The sequence below is a fragment of the Anopheles funestus genome, chromosome 2RL (assembly GCF_943734845.2).
Source record: "Anopheles funestus chromosome 2RL, idAnoFuneDA-416_04, whole genome shotgun sequence".
NCBI lineage: Eukaryota > Metazoa > Arthropoda > Insecta > Diptera > Culicidae > Anopheles > Anopheles funestus.
The window spans coordinates 74,495,107-74,513,370 of record NC_064598.1 but is presented as its reverse complement, the minus strand read 5'-3'; the positions used below and the strand labels follow the sequence as shown (position 1 = coordinate 74,513,370).

Below are 18,264 nucleotides of genomic sequence, written 5' to 3'. Positions count from 1 at the left end.
ATCAAAACTTATATGTAATTTAATTCTGATTTACAATTTATGCCTGTTTTTTTTTTATGATAACGACTGGTAATTATTAAAGTTCCCAAAAATCACATCTGCTTCTATTGAATAATTGAAAAATACGCAGTCCATATGAGCTACCCTGTGCTGGAGTGGTATTTAAGCACCCTTTGACATCCTGGAGCCCTTCAAAACAAATACATCAGCCGAACAAAACACGTCGTGCTCGTGCGGTGTAGCGATATTCTAAACATTTTCTACCGAAAATACCGTTTATCTGTAAAAATTCATTGCAGTGTAGAAAAACATTCATTTCAGTTGTTCGTCGCAAAACAAAGGTAAGCAGCAAAATGGTGTGGAATTTTATTCCGGAATCGTGCTGCATCGCATTAAGCATGGCAGAATATCAAGAACAAGCAAACACTCCGTTGATGATTCATAATCCGGTGGAAGGCAGCATACATTTCGCTTGCCAAAGCTAAACACCCCCCACAGAGATTTGGGTGGGCTAGTGAGTCATACGCACGCTACATTCATTCGTTGTTTAGGTTTTTGCGAGGAATCGGTGTAGGGTTATTTTAATTTGCAACTTTCCTCTAAACTTCATAGTCAATGTGAGTACCAGCAACCCCTTTTTTGTTAACCCCCACAACATAATGCGCCGTAGTGCATCGATGTCATCCTGGGCGCATAAAAGTGCACTTCTTCTTAATATTTATCGCACTGGTGGTTCTATTCCGTCTTGAAAAGTTTTTCGCTTAACAAAGAGTTCAAACAAAGGATTGGAAAGGTTTGTTCTATGCTGGCTAAACAGTGCTATAATGTGTGAACGTGCTACTAGATTATGATGCTATTGCTTAGCATTAGAAGCTCATAATTCGATCAATATTTTTTGCGTCAGCGATCCTATTTCCGTGAGGTACACAAGCGTTTGGACGTTGAAGCGTTATTTCCATCATCATCACGCGTTTAGAATGAATCATTTTCAAATACTTGATTCATCTCACTGCTTGCACTAACCTTATCAAAACATCCCACCCTTATCAGCAATTGGGAATTTTATTCGCCGTAGGGCAGTTGGATCTGTTTCCTTCGCACTAAACGCGTCTTTCATTGCAGCATTCACAATGTCGCTCTATCCATCGCTAGAAGATATGCTGGTCGATAAGATGGTCCAGTCACAGAATACGGCGATCGCTACAGCCGCGGCCCAACAACAGCAGTACCAGCCGTACCCACCGTCAGCACCTGCCACGAAGGATGGTTATGGTTTGTACCCTAGTTTCACGAGTGAAAAGCAATCCGAGAAGCCTTCTAGCCCTCAGTTGGGTGGGGCAGGTGCCCTAATGTATCCCGATCTGTACGAATACATGGGCCTGGAGTTGTCCAAGGAGATGATCCAAGCGAACCTCCCACAGTACGTCCAACAAGCGAACGGTACGTCGTCTGCCATCGTACCTCAGCAATCTGCGGTGGCTATCGTAAACAATGCTAACATGGTCGCACCCGTTACCGGTAACTTTACCGGACTGCAGCGTGGTCAAGTGACTAATGGAATACGTGAGGTAACTAACAGTCGCTCAACAGTGATGCATAATCGTTTGCTAAACTCGTTTTCTCTTTTCTCGCATATCTGCTGCACCTACTAACACACCTACCCCGCAGCTTATAATGTGTAAGGGCGCGGACAAGAAAGTTGGCCTTCGGGTGCAAGCGATCAATAAGGGCATTTTTGTGTGCGTGGTCGTTAAAAACAGCCCGGCTGCATTGGCCGGTTTGCGTTTCGGTGATCAGATACTGCAGATCAACGGTGCGCTGGTGGCAGGCTTTTCTGTCGATGACGTGCACAAGCTGCTCAAGAAGAGTGACAAGAATAACATCTCCGTGGTGGTGCGCGACCGGTAAGTGGGATTAGAATGATTCCTTTACAGTCTTGTTCGTAGATTTGAATGTTGCACGTGTTTAATGAAATAAATCTTGGTATTATCCACAGACCCTTCGAGCGTGCTATTACGCTGCACAAGGATTCGTCCGGCAGTTTCGGTTTCCAGTTCAACAACGGTACCATCACGGCCATCGTGAAGGATTCATCTGCGGCACGAAACGGACTGCTGATCGATCAGCAGCTGTTGGAGGTGAATGGCCAGAACGTGATCGCTATGAAGGATAAAGAAATCGGGCAGTTGATCAATGGGTCCGAGCAGGTAATCACGCTCACGATCGTGCCAAAGATGATCTACGATGTGATGATGAAGAAACTATCCACCTCCTGGTTGCGCGGCAAGATGGATCACTCAGTGCCAGATTTTTAAATCACAACACGCAAACCAGAACAACAGTACAGTTACGCAACAAACAAACGCAAAGTTAAACAGTTTTCCACAGTGTATGTTACGCCAAACCTTGTAAACGAAGAACCTCAGGTGAGAAATCTGCCACACAGCAGGAAAAAGGATTAACCAAATTATTTTTTGTGTGTCACACAGCACAGGAATGAAAAGAAAAGCGAATCTTACGCAACGATTTTACGTTGTCAGCACAGAAAGAATCGGATAAAGACGTGTTTACGTATTTCACATTCATTGTTACTGGCTAAACTATGACTTATTCACCACGTCCGCCATCTATGTTTGCAAAGCATATTAAATATATCGTATATTATACCTTCCTCCGTATTATCGGTGCACATCCCTAATGTATATTATGGTTTTAACCATGAATAAAAAATTATTATATTCACTTTAGTAGTTATGTAAACAGTTTAGTATGTGTTTTATCTTATCTATCAATACAGAGGCGAATACCACAATTCTAAAAACCTCTTTTCTATATTTATACAAAGGTAAAAAAAGTGATAATATAATTTTGTCCAATACAATATTCGTAAAAATTGTGTTGTTAGATATAAAAAAGTATTCTGCCGACATTTCAAATTTAGCTTTCTGCACCATAAAAAATCATCATTTTGGATTCTGGTTTTAATTTAAACACTACGGCTTACGATTCGGAAAAACCCTCAACATCATTGATCATAGGAAGGGGCAAAACCAAAATTCCATTCTCATACGATTCTAGTTCCGTGTTGAGTGAGAAACCGGTTAGTGACTAAGCTGACACAGCATAGCTGCACCACGCATAACCCAATGGTCCGGTTTCACAGTGGGATCGCAGTTCAGCAGCAATGCTATGACGAAATTCGTACTGTGACCCGTCGTGGAAAGCGTTCCGCGTCTTTCGGCCGTCTTGTAAACCGGACAGTGATACGTATGCCGCGGAACAAAATCATCTTTCTTCATCGGTTTCAAGAGAATCTAAAAGTAATAAAATTAACTTAGCTCAAGCAAAACTTGCCATGAAAAATCGTACTCACGTAAGGCACTGTATCGAACAGGACGCGTGGTATGGATTCCTGAAGATATCCCTTTTCCCTGTCCCATCTCGTCCCCTCCAAAAACAGTCCGTACACGTACACTCCATCTTCCGGTGGTTCCGTGATTTCCGTTTCCTTCAACACTTCATTGTCGAACACCAGCAGATCGATTGGTATGACGTACTTTCGGGCAAAATTTTGCTGGGCACCGGTCAAAAATGCTTGGGTGAAGAAAAAGCCCGACACCCAGAATGTGGCTGGCGGGCCCTCATCGTACCATTTTTGCAGAAACTCTAGACGAGCGATAAAGTCCACAATGTAGGATCCGAGCGGTTTCAGACTAGGATAGGATCGCTTTGCCCAGACGGAAGGAATCTTGCCGATCAGTATCGCACTGACCACCTCTTCCACAGTTGGTGACATGGCGACGAGACCTTGCATTGCTTTGCGAGCCGTCTGAAGGCTACTCCGGATGCAAATAAGCAGATTGTTGAACCTTACCATTTCCTGCACCAGAACCGTATTCATGCTCTGCAGAGGAGTGATGGAAACATTATAATTTAACATATACGAATATAACATTTTGATATCGCAAATTTTGGTATACTTGATGATAGTCGGTCGGATACTTCTCCAGTGCAGCATCCCGATCGAACTCTGGCGGCAGACGCTTCAAGATATCAGACGATACGCGAATCACAAGCTCGGCCGGAGTTTCCTTGAACACACCGGTTGACGTGTTCTGTACGACGAGAATATAATTCTCAATTAGTTGAAGATTCACCTTACTTAAAAGTTTTATACATGTAAAATGATTATCGTAATTTTAAGAAACAAAACAAAACCCAAATATGTCCAATATTTTACAAACCTTTAGATCCTCAAGAATCTACCATTGCCAATAGAATGATGGAATCCAATGGAAATTTAGCCAATTAGTAGAATAACATATAATTGATTTTTCCTTTAAACTTTTTGGGACATTTTAGACAATGTAACCACTTTTATTAAATTACCTTCATTTGCAGCAAATCCTAATAGGGCGCGTTTTAGGGATGTAGTATTAAATTCAGATAATTACGTTATTTGACACTTTAATATGAACCCTTTTAAAATTGTGGGTGATATATTTATTTTACCTATACTTACTATTCGTTGAGCTATAGTGAAAATTTACCAGAATAATGCATTGCATACTTACCGTACGATCCTTATGTTTTGCATCAGATAAGAAAAGGGCGTTACAAACTACAGATGTGTTGCAGCTAAGCAACAGAACCTACATACCTGTGTCTTGAGAGCATTGGCCAACAATGTGTCAGTTTCCTTTTGATCCTTAATTATATCTGCATTTTCGTGAAGTCCAAAGACACCAGGCCGGGCAATAACCGGCAGGTCCCGTATAAACGCCACAAACTCTTCGTGTTCCTTCAGCTCAGGCACCGGGTACAATCCCGCCTCATCGTAGATGTAGCTCTCGTTCTCCAAAACCTCCGATGTGTAGAACTTTGCGAGAATCGTATTTAAACATCGACGATCCCAATCATCCGTCACACGGCCACCGTAGTTACATTCTCCAGTCAGGTACCGGAGTGCCACATATGGTACCTCTTCGTACTCGTCCAAAAACATTCGTAACTGCGTCAAACTAATGCTTAGATCGGTCTCATTAAACTCGTACGGTATATTCCAACCGATCGGACCAAACTGACGCCGTTCCTGCACGATACCGTGGAAGAAGCACAGACTGAATAAAAGCTTCTTGAAGTTGAGCGGTTGCTTGCATGCCTCGAACCATTCGACGTTCGAGATTGGATCACTCATGAACGAGCGTGTTACGTTCATGCGCAGACCTTTCGGCGGTTCGTTGGTAATCTTGATTCCGTTCTGCAGCACAACCACCGGGAAATGTTCCGTCGGGTAGGAGGTTAGCCAGAGCCGAAAGTCGGGATGAGTTGTGTCCGGCTGGAAGCTTTCACAAATCTTCTCCAGTGTCGGCATCCAGCTCTGGGCGAGGTGACAGTTTTGCAACAGAACCCAATTACCAAACTTTGTACCTTCGTCGATCATTTTGGTGGCAATCGGACCTTGACCCTGGCCGAGCGAAAGCGAGAAGAGTCGATTTGCACCCAATCCCTGGGCATCGGCAAATTTAATCAGTGTGGCCGTTGGATCGGTACCGGGTGTTAGCACGAAGATCAATGGTACACAGCAGTTCGATTCGTCGTACGATGCAGCTAAATTGAAGGCCGGAGGTTCCACGTATTTCGGTTCCATAGTTCCTGGAATTGATTGACATAGTTCGTACAGGTCAGCAATATTCTAAGGTTAATTGTTCACCTACCTGCCACATACAACTCGATCGCAGGAACCAACTTATCCGCCCGGAAGCATCGAAGTACCAGGAGCTTCTGGAACGCTGTAAGCTGAGAATTCCACGGCTCCGGTGTGGGCGCCTCATGTGGTGTATCGTCGTCAAAGTACCGCTTCCAGCTCTCTAGATTCTGCACCACGTGCTCCTTCAATGGACCGAACTCCTCGAACGATACCGTCAAACGACAGAGCTCATCCCAGTTTTTGTCCGGCAGCCAATCTAATGCCGGGTTTGGATCGGTATTGTCCAATCCAACACCTCCAGTAAGCAGAAACATCAGCTCGGGCGCGCCGAGCTGACCGGCGTCCTGCTGTAGATTGGTTGCCAATAATAGCGAGAACAGTATCTTGTCCTTCTCAAACAGACTGCGGCAGATATTCTCGTAAAGGCTGTACGTAAAGTAGGTCCTAAGATCCTCCAAGCGGGCTGGCACCTCATCCACCTTCTCGGTATTGTCGATAGCCGCGGTAAAGAGGTTTACGAACCAGTTTAGGCTGTACTGATACATCGGATCGATGCAGGCCAAGTCGGCAATCGTGAAGAACAGTACCGTCGAGTGGGCCGCAATTGGCGTGTACTGCAGACGGGCCGCATCGATCTGACGTTCGGTCCCCTCAGCAACGATTTGCTTCTCGTTGATCTCGTTGGCCAGCGTTTTCGACGAGCTTAGGACCGATACAGCGGTTTCATCCTCGAGAATGTTACCCTCGGACGAGAGGACCTGCAGGATCTTGTCTTCGATCTCCTGCAGTTGCCGCTTGTTCTCTGCCCCTTGCACGATCAATGCGTTCTTCTCCGTCTCAAGTTCGGGCCGTTCGCGGGCCACCGTTATCGATAGCAGCTGATCCTGCAATCCAGTTTGTGTGATCATGAAGTTTAGCAGCGTCACTTTCACCGCGATCTCCGGCAAATAATGAGGACTTCGAAGTTTTGTCGTGATGTAAAACTTGAACGAATCGTTGTACTCGATGATTGAGTCCCCCAGCTTGATGCACATTGTTCCTCCTTGTCGGAAGATTTGTTTCAACAGGATCGGTTCCAGCATTGGTTCGATCTCTTCACCAACATTCTCTAGTAGGACTGGCAGGCCGAACTGTATAGCATTCTCCAGCACGCGTGTATAGTCGGGCTGTGAGAGACGTATAATACAAATGCGGTTGGCTTTCTCCATATTGCGTACCCATTTGTTTGCCTGTCCTTGGGGATCGATCATCAGAGGCCAGCGTCGAGCGTTGCTGAAAAGAGAAAGAAGCCGCTACATTACACTTCAAATCTCGAATCATACCACAACGATACCAAATTTTTGGTTCCCTTCTCAACGTATTCCCAAAGCTCCCGATCAATTCTTACTGAATGATGATAGCACTCTCGACGGAAAATGCATCACTTGGCAAACCGAAGATGTTCCATGCTCTAATATCCACCGGATTTCCAAGCACGTTCACGAGCTGGAAATCCTGGGAACAGATGATTCCACGATCCGTACATCGTTCAATCCACTGTGCGATCTGTTGCGCTCGGAACTGCATCGTGAAAGGTCCTAAGTACGCGACAATACCAGATGCAATCAGCACGTCTCCAGTGAGCGTGTCATAGACTAGCGCTAGTGTTTCTGCTGCCGTCTGCCACCGATCCTTCTCACCGCCCAGACCGGTAATGATCTCGGTAGCGCGTTCCAGCTTTTTCATGCACAGCTCCACATTGGCCTGCAGTTTGGCGTGCTGAGCAATCTGTTCGTCCAGCTTGCGCTGCAGATCTGCAAGATTTTCCTCTACGATACGTAACTGTTCCAGCTTTGCATTCAATATTGTCATAGCGGACTAGTAGAAAGTAATAGCCAAAGATAAATTATATTAGCGGGATAGTAAGATAACCAGTAAATAATATTCCAGAACTTACATTATAACTCGCTTGAGCTTCTGCTAACGCTGCCTTTTTAGGTGCAATTTCCTTTGCCACCTTATCGTACTTTGCAATCGCTATGACCCATTTGCACAATCCTTCCGCAGCCGTTGACGCCGCCTTCACCTTCTCAGGATCAAAGTTTTCGTTGGTAAAGACACGCTCCTCAAGTTTTTGTATCACCTTCGGCGGAATATCATCCTTCTCGAAGTTTAGCAAACCATCCATAAACTTTATGTCACCTAGGACACGCTTCGAAGGACCCCAGTAATCTTCCACCATTCCCATACCGGACGGGTTCTGGACCCGGTCTGGCTTCAGGTCCTTTAATATGCATACCGCCTCCATTACGACCTTCACCCCTATCGGTGGGCTTTTCATCGTTTTCACGATCGTTATATCTGCTGGCGTTAGTGTGTTCAGTGCTTCCATGGCAGCGTCCAAAATAGGCATCGCATCAGCTAGCTTAGCATCACACACCTCCTTGATGGCATTCGCAGCAGCCGCCTGTTCCTGCGCAGCAGCTTCATCCTTTTCGACCATTTGCTTCTGCTCGGCTGCCACCTCACTATCTGCCTGCACCTTAGCCATCTGCTGGGCAACTGTTTCGGCAGCGATCTTCATCTGTGGCTGAACGGCTTCAAGTTGCTCCTGCATCACACCGATCTGTTGGGCTGCTATTTCGAGCTGTTTTAGGCCGGTCAGATAGCGGTTCTTGCCTGTCAGCACCTCACTACAAAAAAACAAAGCAGAAGTGCAGAAGTAAATTGCAACGTAACGAATGCGGTTAGTACACTACTTACGTGCGTTTTTTGTCAAGCAAAGTCTTGAAAGTATGGATCATCTCCAGATACGATGTTGGTGTGACGTAGTTGTACCGTTTCAAGCGCAACAGAAACTCATCTGATAACTGCTGGGTGCTAGTGTGAAACTCCATGCACATATCGATACAACACTGACGCTCCATGTCCGTCATTTCTACTGTCGACAAAAACTTAGTAGCCACCGCCGTCAACGCGTCCTTAGGCCACGGTTGGAACCAATCGATGGTACAGCAGTTCACAACTGAAGGAAACTTTCGAACCCTATTCCTGAATGAATCACCGATCGGGGACATCGACAGTACAATATGCAACTGATCTCGTATTATCTGCAAAGGATATCATTAAAACATGTTAGTAAGATGCCAAGATTAAAATGAAACTTCTGTTTTCTGTAGAAATTAGATTTACCGTAACGAAAAGGTTGAATAGTGCCACCAAACTACCATCAGTTTGCTGACTTTTCTCCTTCTGACGATCCATTTGGCGCATCTTCTCGATAATTTCCGACTTTTCCTCGTTGGTAAACAGGTTCGGAATCTCACCAGAGTTGAGCAAATTGTTAATATCCTCGAGGAAACCTTCCTCCTTAATCTGCGTATCCGTGAACAGGAAGCAGATGTGCTGATCGGCGCCGCACACTTTCTTCAGAAGGTTTTTCATATCTTCACGCCATTCTGTCATACCGTACTGGCGGGATATTTCAACCTGGTAGAGCTCATACGAGCAGATGTGGGACGCAATACGGGCTAATGACTGTCTACCGGAACCTCCAACGCCAACAAGCAACGCATGGCTTCGAGGTTGTTTAATGATCCGACAGATCCTTGAGAGATGTTCAATCGCAAACCGAAAAAGTACCAACGACATCGGCTTCTTGGACATGTTGTTGTACTCCACTAGGTACGATTCCACAACGAAGCTCAGCTCCTCGATATCCATCACTTCCAGGTAGAGCTTAGTGTCCGCTTTAGGATTGGTGAAATCGCAAAACATCAGCGCCCGCAACGATGTTTCCGTAAGTTCGTTTCCTTCCACGAATCGATCGAACAGATCTTTCGGATCCTCCTTCATGTACTCCCGTATGACGGTGCAAAGTTCCTCGAACAACCATTCTCGGTCACTGTCGTCTACCAGCCGATCACCGTACACACGCAGTATCTCGTGCGCCCACAGGCGCCGCATGCTGTTGAGCGTTTCCGTACCTTCCGGTACGGATAACAGCACGCCCTGAATAACGCGCGAAAAGTCGCGCAGGTTGAACAGATAGTGACATTTGGCCGGCGTCGGTAGCAGGATGGCGCGTGCTTGACGATAAATCTGGAGTGTCGATAGGACGATCTCATCGATGCACGGGTCAAACTCTTTCGAGAAACCCCGTGTATCTAGATGCCACAGCACTATCTTGCTGAAGATACCGATCAGTGTCTGATCGTCGAACTCGTCCATCGCGATCGAGTTGAAATGCTGCGAGAACCTTGGCGATACGGTGTTTCCCGTGCTTGGCGGTCCCATCGCACACATTAACTGCAGATCGACCAGCTTCATCGCCGTGACGTCCTTCCGATCGTACCACAGACAGTGATCCAGCCACATGCGCACAATCTCGATCGGTGGCTGTGCACCGTATGTTTCCTTCAACGGCATCGACACATCATCGATGAACACGACGCACTTCTTGCCGAGCGGCGGACCAAACACTCCCTTGCGGCGCTTGTCCAGCTTAGACATAATAATGTCCTGCACCTGATTGGCGGTTGTTTGCGCCGAGAAGCTGATCAACAGCGGCTTGAATATGTTAGTATCGTTGCGCTTCAGCAGGAAGTCGATCGTGTAGACACTCTTGCCAGTGCCCGTGGGACCGACGAGTAGGAGACACTTGCCGTGCTGCACCAGCAGCTCCAGCAGTGCACCGATGCGTATCGTTTCAATCGTCGGCACGATCACTTGATTCACCGGCACGTCCCGCTGGATGCTTGTGCTTTGGCTAATCTCTTCGGCCCACGGGCGCCATTTGCCCTTACCCTCCTTGGTGAAGCGGTAGTCGAATACGGTGCCGCCCTTCGGGATCTGGAAGATGAATGGCTTCGAAAGTGGCTGCACCTGCAGATGCTCCGGTATGCAGAACTTCTCGTTCAGCTCCGGTGGAAACACTTTCTCGGTCAGTGCACGGAAGAGCTCGCTGAACTTGGCCCGACTGTCGGTCTCGAGCGGGCCGCCAATAGCCCAAATGCAGGAAAAGAAGAACACACCCTCTAGCTGCGCCCTCACGTCCACCTCCGAGACGGCCTTCATGTAAGCCTCGTTCCGGTAATCGTCCATGAAACAATCGAACAGATGCATCACGGACAGGACAAGGTTCGAGTCGCTCGTCGGCATCATCTCTCGTAAGCCGCCGCCTCTGCGGACAAACCACAGCAGCATTGGACAGAAGCGATGAAACATTTGCGTAATGACCTGCTTGTTCATTGAGTGCAGTGCCGGTGGAAGCGTGTTCTTCCACGACTCCAGTACCGGCTCCCAGCCCAACGAGGCCGGTTCCATGTAGATCATTCCACAGCGGGACACTGTGGCCGGGGAAGCGGCGTCCAGATCCATCACCTCAAAGATCAAATTCGTCGTCGACGATAGCTGTATGATTTCGCCCGACATTAGACACAGCTTCTTATTATCGTCCAGCACAGTGTTCATGTTCTCGATCCAGATCGCATCGACCGGACCATCGAAAATAAGCCACTTGCGATCCGTGCTGGTACTTTGCGCGTAATGCCGATAGCTTACTGCCAGTATGCCATCGCTCCACTCGTGCGATACCGGATCAAACTGTCCGTACAGCTGACCCATCGTGATGGCCTTCGGGTTCATAACAGTATACTGTGCCCGGTGCTCACCCATTTCACCCTGCTCCTCAATGGTGGCCAACGCTTCGGCTAAAATTCGATAAGCGGTCGTTTTACCGCCCAGCGGAGGCCCAACGATCATCAGCCCGTGTCGCACTACAATCATCTCGTACAGTTGCTGCACCTTCTCTAGGAAGAACGGCGTGAACTGTTTGTTGTTCTTCTCGCAAGCTTTCTGCACGGCGGTATCGAACACTGCGTAGTCCGGCTTCGGAAGCACTACACCCGGGAATAGATCCGATATGATGCCCTGGAACAGTGGCACATCTTGGTTGAGGAATTTTGCCAAATTTACATCCTTGATCGAACGCAGCACCAATATGTCTTCCGATTCGTCCGGGTAGCGTAGCTTCAGGGCACCGGCCGCCTTCAGTACCGATTTAACCGCCCGCATACCGTAATCGTAGTGAGGCTGCGAGCTCAGCTGCTCCGAGCATAGCCGATACGTGGCGACGATCTTTACCGCCAGGGGCTTCGCGTTCAGAAAACCGTACGCATACAACTCAATCTCCGAGATCAACACATAGTCCGGTACCATCATAGCTACCGAACGAAACAGAGCTTTCAGATTGTCTGGAAGCTCTGATCGACCGGCATACCCGGGATTCATCGTAATGAACACAGCACAGCTAGGGTCTAGATTTAGCGTCGTGCCCTCGAACACCATCGTCGGGGAACCAGAGTTGATGCCTCGTTGAATGGTTAAAATTTGTTGCGCCACCACCGAAAGCACCTCCAGATCGATGCGATTAAACTCATCAAAACAGGACCAGGCCCCGCACGATGCAAGACCTTTGAAAAATTTACCCAGCGCTATGTAGTCCAGCCCGTCCGAGCAGTTGAACACGACGCACTGCTTCGCAACGGCTTTAGCTAAATCTTTCGTCGTCTCCGTTTTACCCGTACCAGCGGGACCCTCGGGGGCTCCACCTAGATGCAGATGTAGTGCACCGAACAGAGTTCGGAAGCAACGATCCGTCAGTGGCGTAATAACCAATCGTGCCGTATTGCCCAAATATTCATATCCATACATAAGCGTCGAGTTTATCATACGGGTAGCCAAATTTTGATCCTCAAAGTAATACCGAAATTGTGCTAGCCAATTGAAGTCATCTACCTGAGTCGTTTTCTTTTCGATCATATCGAGCAACACGTCACGCGCGTGAACGTCCAACACAACCAGTGCGCCCAGCGTGAGGCGATTCTGCATCGCCAGCTTTCCACGCACCAAATCCACGATAAAGGAGATCTGTACCTTGCACGTTTCTAGATATTCCTCCAACGCTTCCAGTGGCTCTTCACTATCAAAACACATGGTAGTCTCCAGTGTCCAGAATGCACATGAAATGCATTGTATACACTGTCCGGGCCACATCAGTACCCACTTGTGGCGTTCCGTCTCCGTGTACGCCTCGTACGATTTGCCAACCTTCAGATGGATGCTCTTCTTCATCGAGTGCTCCAGATCAAGCAACCACTTTTCTACCTGACCCTTCGCCTTGCTCGTGGACACTTCCTCAATCAGGTCCACCTCTTCGCCCTCACTCGAGCGCATTACAGTAATGTCGAGTGCATCGGTAAAGTTGAGGGATGCAATACCCTCGAAGCACTTCTTCAGGTGCGGTTGGACACGGGTCGGATCTTTCGTTTCCGACAGAATCTCAAGCAGCTCGTCGTTCGACAGGAAGAAAAAACGGGGAAAGTAAAGCCGCTTCTTCTCCAGATACTCGTTCAGGCCCTTCTGGATGATCTCCAGCAGACCGTAAGATTTCTTCAATTTCTCCGACATTTTGTCTATTTCCAGCACCACCAAAACCTTCGTGTCGGCCTGGACTGACTTCATCAAATCCTTCCAGATCTTGTCGACCGCACTGAACCGGCGACCCTCTTCCGGCATCTGCGATTGAATGTCCGGGCTCGAAAAGATCGGCTCCAAGTACATCCAGGTCGCCTGCACCTTCAGCCAATCATCGAGAATATCCTGCAGCAGCATCAGCTTCTTTTCCCACGCACTGTGAGACACGGATACATATTATTTGGCTACCATTTGGTTACCTTTCCCGAGACACTTCCCAACATACTTACATTATGTCCTTTTCAAACGGTTTTATGTACAACGAACTTTTCATCGTTTGCGTCTTGATGATGTGATCATCCAACAGTACCTGGATATCGTCTATCGCGGATAGGATATAAGTACCAGTGTCACGATACGGTAATACTACGAAAGCCATATCACTCCACTCGTTCACCATCTTAATCATTGCCTTTTCTAAGTTGTTCTCCTTCGTAGCACTCTCGGAAATAGTTTCGAAGCGCTGTATGTAGTCGTCCAGCCCATAGTCAATCACACGTTCTAGCGTAAGCTCCGCGGAAATGCGTATCGGGAAGCCAATGATTTCAGACACTTGCTCCCAGTGGCGTTCCTTCATGCCTGGGTTGCCCAGTGTCTGCACGATTGGCATATGCGTCTTAAACTGATCGATGCGGGTTTTGATCTGAAATATGAAAAAAAAAGACACACGCATCAGATGTTCCTCCATTAGTCCACTACAGTCCCATTAATACTCACATCATGTGCCAAGCGCTGCGTTTGATACGAATCGGAGAAATGTTTCTCGAGCTTATAAACCGTTCGATAGAGCGATCCCACTGTATCGTCGATCTGTTCCGGATCATGCGATCCGACCTGCGAGTGCATCCACAAGTCGTGTTTATCCATGAACTCTTGCCCGGCATCGTAAAGCTGCTTGTACGGGGCAAGTTTATCGTGGCACTGCTTTCTGATTGGATACTGTGACAACTCCCAACCGTATGCCGTCTCCTCTTCATTAATATGATCGATCTTATCCATCGCCGCCACAAGTTTGTTATCCAGTGCAGTGGCTTTCTTCTTATATTTCTGCAAATTCTTGATGTCTCCCCAAGAGTCGTACTCCTTGACCTGTTGCCAGAAGAGCTCCAAATCACGCCGGAAGCTTTCGATACGACGCTTTAGAGCGTCCTGATACTCTATCACCTTCTCGGCGATAATGTTTTTGTGATCTTGGAAGATTGTCGGCATCTTCATGTACCACTGGAAGGTGTTATTATTCTGCTTGATCTCTAGCGGAGTAAATATGGTATAATCCGTGAGATACAGCAAATGGTGCAGATTCTTCTTGAGCCGCTCTTCCATCTCCGGTATTGTTGTTTCTTCCATTTTGATCGCGTACGCTTTCAGTGTCATAAGCTCAACCGTATCCTTCGGTATCGTTATAATTTTGGTCGAGATCGCTTCATACTCGATCGCCAGCTGGTGAGCACCGCTTTGCTGATCAGCCGTCATTTTTGCAATCAATTCTTGCTGCATAAACTTTGCCAACCCTTCGAGTGTGTCAATCAGTCCTTCACGATGAAACTCGTAGAAGCCCATCGACACGACACCGTAGATTTCACGTGCCACATCATTTTCCATCTTTTTGTATCGTTGTATGTATGTGCAGTACTCTTCAAAGCTAGGTCGTTTCTCCATGAACCGTTCGATGTCATCAATATCGGAACCGTTCATTAGGGTCATATAGTTGTCGAAGTCTTGCATGCGCAGCTCAGGCCCTATACGTTGCTCCTCCAGAACGTCGTGGATCTTCTCCTTACACACGTTGATCACTTCAGGTGGAATTTCAGGCTGTGTGAAATGTAAATAGAAAATACTTTAGTTAACGCTCATACAGCTTGAACGATCACTTAAAAGACATACCCTTAACGTTTCATGAGGGCATGGTAAGTCGGGGTAAATTTGTCGCTCAATACGGGGAAAACTTTTCACTGATTTTACAACGTTATCGATTATTTTCAAAATCTCTATCTGGAACCTAGGAAAACTAGGAATAAATGATAGGGTATCTTGATTTTCCAACAAAATTGTCAATCGAAATCCTTGGTTCGTACGCTGCAAACATTAAAGATAGGAAAGTTAATGTGTTGCAGAAGTGCAAAAGAAGCAAATATTTACCCCAACATCACAAATATAATGAGTGTACGATTCAATGCTGCTAATGCACAGATTTTGCAGCTGTCTTGTCATGAGCGTGGCTAAAGAATTGAAGAACTTCTTTAGCATCTTGGGTTTCGAATCATCCGGTATAAGTTTCTTCTTGATGCCTTTCTGGAATATAGTCTTTATCGCACCATACCATTTATCCGACAGGGTAAGTCTCGTTTCTTCTATCTGCTGGTTCACTGTAGACTGCTCATACGGGAAAAATAGTATTTGAAGGACCGAATCTTAATTGCTTGCGTCTTGATAAATCCACTCACCGTAAATTCCGTCAAATCGTACGCTTCACCTTTCGCTTCCAATTCTTTCACATTCACTAGCAACAACTTCTTAAAAGTTGTGTCCCAAAGTTCCAAAATTTGTTCCGAACAGGCATTGATCGAGAACAGGTTCCGCTTAATCTTGGTCTGGTTCTCATCGTACCGGTGTTTCCACTTGAGCCGCAACTCCTTAATTTCCAACCGCCCCGGTGTGATTTCTTCCTTTCGTGCATACTTTGTCATCGCATCGCCCAGAACAAAATCAACAACCGCCTTCCTTACTGCAAACGAGTAATCTTCCTTAATCTCTCCGATAATGTCGCGCAGTGCTTGCTTCCAACGGCTCAAGTTCTTCGGTATAAGCCGAAGAACGCGCTGCAGCACTCGCTTATCAATGGGCGATACATGCACTGTATCGATTCCGTGGCGAATGTAGTGATAATAGCGCAACATTTCACGCTCCTCCACATTCGGGAATGTGTTTTCCGGATCGTCCTTTTCGTGCTCCTTGCGCACGATCAATCGCACCAACCTTCGGCGGAAATCTTCACGATCCTTCCGCAAGGCAGTATAGGAACGAATTTCTAAAATCGGGGAGAATAGAATTTGAATATCTGATCTAGCTATTCACCAATTACCTTTTTACTTTTTTTATCTGCGTTTCGATCTGGCTTTGGACGTGCCAACGGTGATGGACGCATCTTGGGGTTATGACGCAACAGCTTCTCCGGCAGGCTGAATACATTCGGTCCAAGAAAGTCACAATCAGTTGGCATGTTGAGTTCGCGCCAGATTTGTTTGGTATTATGTTCCGGATGCGCTCTACGATTGATGCGCAACAAACCGGAAGGTCCGGGAGTTTCCAAACTTCCAGCAGGACGTGCTCCATCTTGTGCCCGCTTGCGTATTGGGGCCGATGCCCTACGATCGGTGCTGGGTTTCATTGATTCTGCAAAAGAAAATAAAAACGAAGCGTCATCGTCAGAATTTGTTTTGGAAAATAAATCAATACCCTTCGGTTCAATGACCCCGTCACGAGAAATATAATGGCAAATCACAGAACTCCTCAGAATGCCAGAGCACCCCTCTTTAGTCCTTTTTTCAAAAGTGCATTAACAGCTGACATGAGGAACTGACAATAGTAGGCTTAACTAGTGCTCCAAATATCAATGCCAAGGAATCGTTACCAACGAATAACCAACCGCTGGAAGGTGATAAACAAGTTGCTATGGTTTCATGTTAACACCGCAACTAGGCGTAGGTGAAAATTTTCAAACAGTGAAAGAAGAAATTGCTTTACTTGTAGAATTTACTATTTTAAGTAAGAAGTTACTATTTTATGTGACAAGATACTAAGTAACTAGTGAAGAATAAAGAATTAGAGATATTAAACCCTAGATCCCATCAATTTGCTGGGCTTCTGTGGCCGTATTCAGCATTCTCTTGCAGTGTTGGATTACAAAGATTAGGATCTTCTGCTACATATACAGTAACGGAACTTACCTTCAAGTTATTCAGGTAAACGCAATAATTGTTCGATTTAACCATTCGTGTAGAATTATTTTCACTACAAAACAAGTACAAAATCACCCCTGTTTTGTGTGGTGGGGGAAACAACATAAAAATGCTAAACGATCACTGAAATCCACCTCCGGAAGCCACCGTTCGCGGTGACAGCTAACGAGCAACTAAAACCAAAGCTTACCGAGATTTTCTTCGATGAGCACCGGTTAAACCGATCGATTTTAATAAATATTTTGTAACCAAGGATACTAACCACAGATTGCGTTGCTAGGCATGTAAAGTTATTTTACAACCTGTTGCCCGTGATCACGTGATCACACCTGTTGCCCGGTACAGCTGTCGGAACCGCGTGGTAATAGTAGCGGAAGGTTTGCTAGTAACGGAATTTGATTGTACAACGTAAATAGCAACAGGTTTGTTGCTATTTGTAAACAAACGACGGTCATGAGGTCAAGTAAAGAGCTACAGTTTTTCACCCACTTTCTCTCCCTACTAAATAACAAACAAATGAAACAAAAATCAAGGCTCGTAATTCATTCAATCACGCAATTCTTTTTCGGGGTCACGCTCTTGAACTTTTACCGTATTCTACCCCATTATACGTTGCACATTGATGATTTTTCGTTCCTATTTTTCAGCTCCAAAATGGAAAATGTGGAATGAGCATTTGCTCTGAAATAATTAGTACAATTGCAAAATTAAATACCGATATCATAATTTAGATGTTAAGTTGATTACTTCCGGTATACATTCGGGCGCGACCCGAAACGATTTGTTTCGCAACAGTGGGTTTATTTGACGAGTAGCTTCCAAACAACAGTTAAATGGTTCATAGCCTTCGCCAACACTAATCATTCCATACTGTGCTTCAGTTAAGTAAACAACTATTACTAGGACATACATTATAAAACCGCAGTGTGGAATTTCTTTCAAAGAATTGTTACTCAACTGATTTGCAAAATGTGTGAATACTTGCCGGCTTTGTGTGAAATGATCGCCGCTATCATATTCGGAAGTGAGAAACGCAAACAGCGGAGACATTGCATGGGTTTGCGCATAATTTATATATTC

At 46.1% G+C, this 18,264-nt stretch overlaps 2 protein-coding genes across 7 annotated transcripts; one reads left to right on the top strand and one right to left on the bottom strand.

The window, feature by feature from the left end:
- The first annotated feature begins 179 nt into the window (after positions 1-179).
- LOC125766606 (syntenin-1-like) lies at positions 180-2,760 on the top strand. 4 transcript variants are annotated; one of them, XM_049432795.1, is made up of 4 exons: positions 180-341; positions 1,123-1,568; positions 1,669-1,904; positions 1,997-2,760. In XM_049432795.1, exons 2-4 carry the CDS (start codon positions 1,131-1,133, stop codon positions 2,313-2,315), a joined length of 993 nt encoding a protein of 330 aa, XP_049288752.1. In that variant the 5' UTR covers positions 180-341; positions 1,123-1,130; the 3' UTR covers positions 2,316-2,760. The 4 variants fall into 4 exon arrangements, with proteins under 4 accessions (XP_049288752.1, XP_049288755.1, XP_049288753.1 ...); XM_049432798.1 differs by lacking the exon at positions 180-341 and adding an exon at positions 367-617; XM_049432796.1 differs by lacking the exon at positions 180-341 and adding an exon at positions 647-793.
- A 203-nt stretch (positions 2,761-2,963) lies between these two features.
- Positions 2,964-17,666, bottom strand: LOC125766572 (dynein axonemal heavy chain 7). 3 transcript variants are annotated; one of them, XM_049432644.1, is made up of 16 exons: positions 17,173-17,664; positions 16,316-16,618; positions 15,670-16,253; positions 15,365-15,598; positions 15,110-15,301; positions 13,943-15,037; positions 13,456-13,868; positions 8,882-13,382; positions 8,453-8,799; positions 7,647-8,382; positions 7,098-7,567; positions 5,718-6,982; positions 4,661-5,655; positions 3,981-4,115; positions 3,374-3,904; positions 2,964-3,314 (listed from the first exon to the last, which is right to left on the bottom strand). In XM_049432644.1, the coding sequence occupies exons 2-16, from the start codon at positions 16,611-16,613 to the stop codon at positions 3,102-3,104; spliced, it is 12,009 nt and encodes a 4,002-aa protein (XP_049288601.1). In that variant the 5' UTR covers positions 16,614-16,618; positions 17,173-17,664; the 3' UTR covers positions 2,964-3,101. The 3 variants fall into 3 exon arrangements, with proteins under 3 accessions (XP_049288601.1, XP_049288600.1, XP_049288602.1); XM_049432643.1 differs by having other exon boundaries at positions 16,316-17,664; XM_049432645.1 differs by lacking the exons at positions 2,964-3,314; positions 3,374-3,904; positions 3,981-4,115 and adding an exon at positions 4,396-4,583 and having other exon boundaries at positions 16,316-17,666.
- Between the last annotated feature and the right edge of the window lie 598 nt (positions 17,667-18,264).

Bases quoted from the DNA above. Each gene is read 5' to 3' on its own strand.
- LOC125766606 (XM_049432795.1), top strand. From the start codon at position 1,131: ATGTCGCTCTATCCATCGCTAGAAGATATGCTGGTCGATAAGATGGTC. The intron at 1,569-1,668 runs GTAACTAACAGT...CCTACCCCGCAG, and splicing joins TGACTAATGGAATACGTGAG to CTTATAATGTGTAAGGGCGC. The intron at 1,905-1,996 runs GTAAGTGGGATT...TATTATCCACAG, and splicing joins TCCGTGGTGGTGCGCGACCG to ACCCTTCGAGCGTGCTATTA.
- LOC125766572 (XM_049432643.1), bottom strand. From the start codon at position 16,613: ATGAAACCCAGCACCGATCGTAGGGCATCGGCCCCAATACGCAAGCGG. The intron at 13,383-13,455 runs GTAAGTATGTTG...CGTGTCTCACAG, and splicing joins CCGTTTGAAAAGGACATAAT to TGCGTGGGAAAAGAAGCTGA. The intron at 3,905-3,980 runs GTATACCAAAAT...ACTCCTCTGCAG, and splicing joins ATCCGACCGACTATCATCAA to AGCATGAATACGGTTCTGGT.